Genomic DNA, 9,593 nt, shown 5'->3' with positions numbered 1-9,593 from the left:
TCTCCGCTCTCCTCCTCTCCGCTCCGGGCCAGTGCGCGGGGCTGGGGAGACCAAACCTCCGGGGGAGAGAGAGGGATGAAGTCCCGGGAAGAAAAGACGGTAGTCCGCCCAGGCACCTACCGCTGGAATAACATGAACGGATATAATTTCTCTACCGACAACTTTGACAGTCCTTCACCGGGTTTGTTCGGACTTGCGAGCTTTGAAGTGGGACCCGATAAACACCGAGAGGAGCGCTAAACTTATTTGGGAGAGACTGTTTTGAATGACTGTTATCCTTTTCCTCATATTATGCCGTTTAAACTCAGCTGAGAATGGAGTCAGAGATTTAAAGGCTTTCTACAACCGGCTTTACATTCTGAGTTGCGACACACACACACACACACACACACACACACACACACACACACACACACACACACACACACACAGGATTCACTGAAGTAACTTTTTTCCTCTCCGAGTTGAGCCGAACCGGAGATGGAGCCGGACGAGGGGAAGGTCTCGGTGTGGGTCTGCCGGGAGGAGAAGCTGGTGTCCGGCCTGTCGAAGCGAACCACCTGCGCCGATGTGGTCAAAGTGCTGCTGGAGGACCAGAACCTGCGGCAGGGCGCCTCGGCGGCGATGCTGTCCGGCGCCCCGCAGTCCTACTGCGTGGTGGAGAAATGGAGGGGCTTCGAGCGGATTTTACCCAACAAGACCAAAATCCTCCGGCTGTGGAGCGCGTGGGGAGACGAGCAGGAGAACGTGCGCTTCGTCCTGGTGAAGAACGAGGCGTCGCTGCCCAACAACGGGCCCCGCAGCGCCGAGGCCCGGGTGGTCCAGAGCCGGGAGAGCGGCGGCCCCGGCGGGGTGCTGAAGGGCACCGCCAGGAGCTGCTGGACCGCCGCCGCTGCCGCCGCGAACCTCTCGCAGGAGAAACAGAGGCGCATCGTCAGGAAAGCCTTCAGAAAGTTGGATAAGATGAACAAAAAGAAAGAGGAGGCTGTCTCCAAAGACAAGGGCTCCGTGGAGAAGATGGAGACGCTGGTGCACCTGGTGATCTCCCAGGACCACACCATCCGCCAGCAGATCCACAGGATCAAGGAGCTGGACAGGGAGATCGAGCGCTACGAGGCCAAAGTGCACTTTGACCGCATCAAGAGGCACGGGGTGAACTATGTGCAGGACACATACATGGTGGAGTCCTCCTCCTCCTCCTCGGAGGCTCCGGCCGCCGCCTCGGACTGTAAACGCAAAGCGGAGCGGCAGGACGCGCGCTGCACGGCCGAGGCCCTCGCGCAGTTCGAGGAGTACGCGCGCAGGTGCGAGGAGGTGGTGCGGCTGCAGGAGGAGCTGGCGGAGCGCGAGGCGCTCGTGGAGAGCATCACCGGGGAGATTCAGGAGGAGCTCAACCAGCGGTGGATGAAGCGGCGGCGCGAGGAGCGAGGAGCCGGCGCGGGAAAGGACACGGACAGCCTCGCGGACTCGGTGGACATCTGCCTCGCCGCGTCCGCCGCTCCGGCCGCCGCGCCCGCGGTGGAAGCGGACGTGGAGAGCCTGTCGGAGAACGAGCTCGCGCTGGAGGAGGAGCGGATCAAAACGCAGCTGGACACGAGCCTGTACATCGGCCTGCGGCTCAACACCGACCTGGAGGGCATGAAGGGCGACTTGGACCTGAGTCTGGCACTCTGGGAGGCCAAGGAGAGCGAACTGCTGGATCTGCTGGCCAAAGTTGAAACCATGGAGATAGAGCAGGTGAATCACCAAGGGACCGACGACGACGGTAAGGCGGAGGCCGGGGCGGTGAGCGCCGAGGCCGAGGCCGAGCCGGTGTCGGCGGAGAAGAGCGGCGGCTGGGTGGAGCAGGCCCGGGGTTTGTCCAAGACCTGCAACACGAACGACGAGGACTCGGACACCGGCCTGAGCTCCATGCACAGCCAGGACTCGGACAACCCCCCGGTGTGCGAGTCGCTGGTATAGACTAACTGAGACATATTTATGCAAATGCCACAAACTCAGGGGCAGTGAAATCAGTGTTGGCAATACCGGGGGAATGTTGTTCTCTCCCCTCTTCAAAACGCACCTCAATATGGACGCTGTCATTCTATAGCAATAATTCCTATATGTAGTGGTTGCACATTAAGCTAGCAGGAGCAGGGCGGCCTAGCGGTTAGCGAGACCATCTTTAAACCAGAAGACAGGGGTTCAAGTCATGTGTCCGTCTTGCTGAAGTGTCTTTGAGCAAGACACTGAATCCCTACCAGCTGCAGGGCTGCTGTTTTCTAGCTGACCCTGACCTTTGACCTCCCTATAGAGGAGGGCAAGAGAAAAGAGAATCTCCCTACTGGGATCAATAAAGTATCACATATTATGAGGAATAGCCTAGAGTATTATAATAAGCCACTTATAGTCCATAGCCTACAGTGAGAAACTAACATTAAGGTATACTTGATCAAAGGTGTACAGAGACTTCGTAACATTTTGTCAGATTGATTATTAGCTGGAACGACTGAAGTGTAAGTGTTATGGCAAAGGCACACTGTTAAGTCAATAGAGGGGTTTCCTTTAAAGAGTCATCATCAAGTGTACCTTAATGTGCTGCCAGGTATCGTCTGCTATCAACCCCCTTATACAGATAGACAAGTCAGCTGCAAATGCACTATCTGCTCAGTATTCTAACTTTTGTGTCGGTCAAGTCGTTTTTAATCACTTGTTTGTTTCTGCATAATGAAGCTGGATTGTTTTTGAATTGGAATAGAACCACTGACCCCAGCTCTGCCCGCTAAGCAGAGCTGATAGATGGCTTGATGTTTTCCTCACAGTATAGATGTTGTGTCTGTCTCTCAAGCACAAAGCAAAGAGTCATATTTATTTAATGGGGTTGCAGAGCTGGACGGAGGATCAGCTGCTTGCACTCTGTCCTGTATTTGTCAAGTGTCACAGGCCGGATTTACAGTACAAAAACATCAGATTCAGATTATTTTTTTTTGCACTTGTTTAAATCTAGCCATGTGTTGCTGATCTGGCATCAGTTTGGCCTTTCTGATGGTTAAAGGATGAGGGGCTCGTTTCTCTGAAAAGCATCTTCTCACTCAGCTTTGATTAACATTTTCTATTAGTAGACAAGGAAAGCACTGTGTTTACATTAAGGTCAAAGTTAAGGTATTGCTTGCTGTATCATAAGGAGAAGCAGGATTGATGGCAATGCACAACTCATAAGAAAAATGAATACACTAGAAATTAAAAGCATGAGATTACACTTAAAATAGCTGCAGTCTAGTTAGGGCTGGGTGATAATTCGATATTATCATATATCGTCTTTCAGTGGAATCATATGGTGATGATATGATTTGGGGACATCGTGAAGCACAATTCTGCTGTCTAAATTGATGAGAACAAGCAATTAGAAAAAAAAACTGACAAAATGAAGTCCATTTTAAGGAATATTATTTGAAAATGTCCGTTTTGTCTGACATCACACCTAACATTACCGTTCAGTTCAATGGGATGAACATTAATTTGATTATTTGACGTGATTTTGCATACGTGATCCATATCGCGATATATATCAATATTGAAAGAAATCCTTATGATTATGGTGATAATTGATTTTAACCATCTTGCCCAGCCCTAAGTCTAGTAGTCTATGGTTCTGACTGAATTATGCTTGTATCTAATGAACTGACCTTATATTCACACCCCAACCAGACTAGCATAACATAATTGGATGCAAATATGATTGAAACGTCAAAGTGATACAATGATTTCTGGTGTATAGAGAAACAAAAGAGTACTTCACTGTCTGAGAAATTGGTTAAACTCTTATTTTTTTCCCTGACAAGAGACAAGTCAGTCTGCAAACACCTGTAAAAAGAGTTTCAAGATGCTTTTGGGAAACCCGGCTTTATTACTCAGTAATCCCAGAGTCTTCTCTCTTGTAAAAGCTGTGGCACTACGCTGACCTATTTAAAGCCTCTATTGTCATTCACTTCTTACATCCTGGAAAATAAATGTCGCAAAGCAATATTAGCCCAAACTGTGCTTCCTGGCATGCACTTCCAGGAATTGCATCGAGAAAAAAAAAGGAAAAACAGCAACTACATCATAACATCTTATTCTGTATTTTTTGACTTTCTAACTGTAACATGGTGAGGATTCATAAGTTTGTAACACCAGCAGGCTTTAGAAGAGACTGATACTGTTGCTATGGAGTTTCATGTAGTATTGGGGGACAGTTGGGGCTTTTCGCTCCATGACACCCAGCCGGCTCTTTGTAGACCGACTGCTCTTAGATCAGCCAGAGAGCTCAGACAGCAGCATCTGAACGCCCCGTCAGCGCATTGTGAAACATGACTGTTAGTGTTGAAATAAACAGCAAAAACCTATGACGCTCGTCATGTGGCTTTATTCAGCGCGACTGACACGTGTGAGAGATATGTGTGTGTGTGTGTGTGTGTGTGTTTTTTTACATACCTTCCCTTCGGCCAAAACCTCTTTTCCACACGCAGGAAAAAACAGGGTTGGGGTTTTCAGGAATGGTTTTTAGATGAAAAGATACTTTGCATTCCACTGGGCCGCAATGCTTCACGGTGAAAGGTGTGTGTGTGTGTGTGTGTGTGAGTGTGAGTGTGTGTGAGTGAATCGGAGTGTGTTTTTGCATGTGTGTGTGTGTCGGTCTCTTCCTGATCGCTCTTGCGTGAACGCTTGCATTAATTATGACAGGATGAAACACAAACCTGAATAGCCATACAGTTAATATTAATACTACTGTTTACTAATGCATACCTGTTGTTATTTCCCACATGGAATAGCTTTTAATGATAAATCACAACACATGCTTTAATTCAAACTGTGCAGCACATTCAGGCTTTCTGATAACAGAAAACTCAGGGAATCTCTAGCTGTAATCTGTATATTCAGGTAGATACAGGTAGTGTTAAACTGATGAGCTGTTAAGTCAAATGCATCAATCAAACACCTTCAGGTAGACAATAAGGTAATAAGGCTTTCCTCCAGCTGACTGCATCACTGACAGACTGTAACTATCGGAATTCCAGACATTTCTCCTTATGAAAGTTGTAATTACTCAAATTTTGTGCCGGTTTTCCCTTTGTTACGACAGACAGCGATGCGTCTCTTTGATGATTTACGCCGCACCCTGAATACAGAGGAAAAAGCCCGGAACGGAGCTGGTGCACAGGGCATCGCTGTGTCTGGAGGTACACTTTCACTTCCATATTCCTCTATATTCCTGGAAAATGTGTGTATTAGTAGAAATACGGTAAGTATATTCCTGAATCCATTTGTGTTTACTTTTATACATAAAAGCCATTTTGTGGATGTTTTTTATGTAACTTTACAGTATCATGAGAGCTTACATTTTCAGTATTGATGACTCTGGAGGAAATTCCATGTGTTTCATACTCTTTGAATATTGTAACATAATGACAAAGATACCTATATGTTATGATTTGCTTATTTTAACCAAAGCAAAACTAAAAAATGTGAAGTTTCAGGCTGACGTAAGAAGTTTTCCCCGAGGAAGCGTCTTCCAGTTCACTTGACTATCAGCCTGCTGATCTCTATCTCATGCAAATGCGTCAGTCTAGCTGCCTGCTGTCACTTGATCCAGTCCTACACCGACCGGTTGTTTAATTCATCTGGGTGCTCGTTTACTGGTTGTTAAATTCATCAGCGCCTGGCTGTGTCCACCGGCTCGTTAATTCATCCACAATCAAACTGATGTATGATTGGTTTAATTTATTCGTCCTTGGAGAGTTTCTCAGTTCAGTTACACTGTGAGGTGTTGGCTTGATATCAAGAGTCTCTTCCTCTCCTCTTTCTCCCTCTCAGTCTATCTTTCTCTCCTCTCTGCTCTCTTCTTCTCAAACTCTTCAAGCAACAGGTTCTAACTATTTCCTTCATGATCAGATCTAAATCTTCCTCACATGTTGCGATGACGTCAGCATTTTTTGCATAAGTGCTGCTTTTAACATGCTGTGCTGCTGCTGCTGCTTATAGGTTTAGTTTAGTTCATTTACTTTATATATAAATGACATTCTAGATAAAGACACAATATATAATATAGACACTTTCTGTACACATTTATGACCCTCTATATTCTTGTTATTGTGAATATGAGAACATTTTTGCACATGTATACTGTATATGCCTCAATTTCACATATTGTTTTTCTCCATATTCTCATATTTTGTTATGCATAGATATAGATTTTTTATATATCTATAATATTAGTTATTATTATATTAAGTATTTCATATTTTTGGTATATTTTCGTATATATTATATATATATTATTATATATTATATATATTATATTATATATATATTAATTATATATATATATATTCGTAAATATTTTTTATTCGTTTTTTTTGTCTCAAAAAGTATTGCTGCTGCCATTGCTTCTATTCTGCACACCCTCTTATGTAATGCTGCATTCCATTCGCTTTCATAATTTTCATTCATACATTTTGACTTTGACTTCAAATTGTCTGTTATGTATGTTTATATAACCCTAATTTACTGTATACGATGCTGCTGTAAACGTCCAATTTCCCCACAGGGATTTTTAAAGTGTTGTCTCATCTTAAAAGGCATAAAGACAAAAGTGCAGATGAAATTAATGAATTAAAATCAACCAATCAAAACAAACAAACAAATGAATTAACAAACAAGCAAGCAAAAAACAAATTAAGATAGCTGCCGATGCCTGGTAGGTGGCTTAGGTGGTCACAAACCACACAGGTCAGTGTGTGTGTGTGTGTGTGTGTGTGTGTGTGTGTGTGACCTCCTGGTGCCATGCTTGGCAGAGGCAGTGTGAGGCCATTCATTCTACTCAAAACACTGGAATTTATGTAACTGGACATGGAAGGCTGCAGGGGATACTTTCAGCGTGTGTGTGTGTGTGTGTATGACCGAGAGAGAGTGAGATAAAGAGTGAAAGACAGAGCGACAGAGAGAGATATGGCTAGGTTATGCAACCATGTTTTAGTATTGTATCTTTATGTGTGTATGTGTGTGTATGTGTGTGTATGTGTGTGTGTGTGTGTGTGTGTGTGTGTGAGACCCCCTGGTGCTGTGTTTGGCAGAAACAGTGTGGGGTGGTATGAGGCCAGTTAGCAGCAGCTGCTCAGATCTTTCTACCGAAAACACTGGAGTTTATATAACCGGACCTGGAAACGGAGGCTGCAGGGGATACATGGTGTGTGTGTGTGTGTGTGTGTATGAGTATGAATGGTAATGTGTTGACTGAGCCAGCATACAGCTTATGTGAGTGTTTGCGCGTGTGTGTTAATGTGCCAGCATGCAATTTAAGTGTGTGCGCTCCCATACATGTGAGCATTGATGTGTTTTGTGTGAACTTTATATTGTGTGTGTGTGTGTGTGTGTGTGTTTATCTGTGTGGTACCATAAAGGGTATTAGTTTGCAGCTTGTGACTAAGTATCCCCATAAGCTGCTATATGACCACAGACTGACACAGATAACACTAGCAGGCTGCATCAAGACAAAGCCAGCTAGCTAGTTTTGCTGATGCTATTGCTCCATCTTGAAGGAATACGCCAAGTTTTTGGGAGACTGACCCATTAGCCAACTTACCTGTTAAGTGATGTGAACATAGATATCCAAATATCCATGTGTGCCTGGTAGATCATTCACTCCAGTTCTCTATGCTAACACTTTAGCTACACTATTGCATTATCCAAGTAAGAAAAATTCACTTTTTAGTAATAAAAGGTTGTTAGCAGTTTTTATTATATGGCCTGTAGATTCATATATTTAAAAAATGAAATATCATTAACTCAATTAGCCAGCCATATTTCTGGAACTATTTCAGGTGAACAGCCACTCTCTTCACTTCCTATGGAAACAGGGAAAGTAGTCCCTTCAAGTTCAAAACAGTGCATCATTTTTGTTTCATATTATGTGCAAATTTGTGTAAATTTGACCAATCTCCTGCACAAAACTGCCAGACTTCATCACATATCATTTAAGATTACTTATGATTTATCTATAGAACTAGAAGTTCTAATTTTCTCACTTTTAGAATAATGCTAGTCGCCTACTAATCACTCAACATAGTGTAGCTAAAGTGTTAGCATGGAGCAGCAGAGCCAATCATCTACCGGGGACCTATGGATGATTTTGGTGTCTGTGTTCTCATCACTTAAATGGTAATTTGACCACGGAGCCACTCTCCTAAAGAACAGCTGTATGTAAGAAGAATGATTTGGAAAGGATACATGCAGGTTGGGAGGATTTCTACAGTCGCTACCACTCTATGGAGCATAGGGTGTAAGAATAGTGACACTATGAAGAATGGATGGAAAACGTCTTAAAGAAAGCAATGTGGAAAACAAAATCTACACAACAAACGATATGAGTTTCCCTGAGTGCATCAGACTGAGAGAGAGAGAGCGAGAGAGAGAGAGAGAGAGAGAGGGTGAACGGCAAACACAAACAGCTGTCCAGCTCAGACAAAAGAGGATAGTGTGTGTGTGTGCACGTGCATTCGTGTGTGTGGGGTTAATCCCCGCAGAGGTTCCAGCAGACAGACAGGAGTGTGTGTGTGTGTGTGTGTGTGTGTGTGTGTGTGTGTGTGTGCAGTGTACGCAATGCCAGGAGCGAGACGGTCACACTGGGGTTTGTGTGTCCTCCAAATCACATGCACAGCTGGCGTCATTGGCATTATTTTTAAAAACAATATCAGCGCTTCTTAATCTGGACGAATTAAAAAAGATCAAAATAGCCGGCGGGGCATTCTGGGGACTCGACCATTTAGTGTATCCATGTATCCATGGGTCTGGGTTTCTGCTCCATCTCTCCCATGAAAACCTGTTTCTGTTCACTAGATACTGTCACAGCAGATCTGATGTCATGGGATGAGGGGGGAGGGGTGTGTGCGTGTGTGTGTGTGTGTGTGTGTGTGGTGGGGGTTAAGGGTGCCGTCCGTTTTCTTTAACTCAAACTCTTAAATGTCAAGAAATTAGGTATTTAAAACAAACAAGAAATTAAAAAGGGAGAAAAGGAGAATGGATTCAGTTGGTTATAGTCGTGCTAAGCTCTCGCAGTGTGTGTGTGTGTGTATGTGTGTGTGTGTGTGTGTGTGTTGCCAACAGAGAGGGACACCTGCTGGTCACACAGCTGGCGACAGATGTGGCTTAACTTTTTTTTTCTTTTGCTGGACATTTAAATACCTCATCAGCACTGCACCCTAGTTAAATTAAAACCCTAAATGAAGGAATTTAATGGAGTGGATCTTGAGAAAATGGGAAAGAAAACACAAAGATATCTTTATTTTCGATGGCCTGATAGGCTTTATGTGTGTGTGTGTGTGTGTGTGTGTGTTGCAGCCACTATTGCCTGGCAACCATCAGCTACTGAGATAAGAGTGAAACCCACACCTCACCTTGCTGCTTTGTCCTTAAATGGCCTTCCTCAAAGGAATACGCAAGTTTTTGGGAGAGATTGTCCCATTGGCAACTTCCCTGTTAAGTGAGGAGAACACAGCCACCAAAATCATCCATGTGTCCCTGGTAGATCATTGGCTCTAGTGCTCCATGCTAACAGGTAGCCATGCCAACAAAGT

At 44.5% G+C, this 9,593-nt stretch overlaps 1 protein-coding gene across 1 annotated transcript; it reads left to right on the top strand.

The window, feature by feature from the left end:
• rassf10a (Ras association domain family member 10a) lies at nt 1–3,331 on the top strand. Its single transcript, XM_071914871.2, has one exon. The coding sequence runs from the start codon at nt 481–483 to the stop codon at nt 1,960–1,962; it is 1,482 nt and encodes a 493-aa protein (XP_071770972.1). The 5' UTR covers nt 1–480; the 3' UTR covers nt 1,963–3,331.
• The last annotated feature ends 6,262 nt before the right edge of the window (nt 3,332–9,593 follow it).

Source organism: Centroberyx gerrardi, chromosome 4 (assembly GCF_048128805.1).
Source record: "Centroberyx gerrardi isolate f3 chromosome 4, fCenGer3.hap1.cur.20231027, whole genome shotgun sequence".
NCBI classification, from domain to species: domain Eukaryota; kingdom Metazoa; phylum Chordata; class Actinopteri; order Beryciformes; family Berycidae; genus Centroberyx; species Centroberyx gerrardi.
This window is presented reverse-complemented; position numbering and strand designations above follow the sequence as displayed.

Bases quoted from the DNA above. Each gene is read 5' to 3' on its own strand.
- rassf10a (XM_071914871.2), top strand. From the start codon at position 481: ATGGAGCCGGACGAGGGGAAGGTCTCGGTGTGGGTCTGCCGGGAGGAG.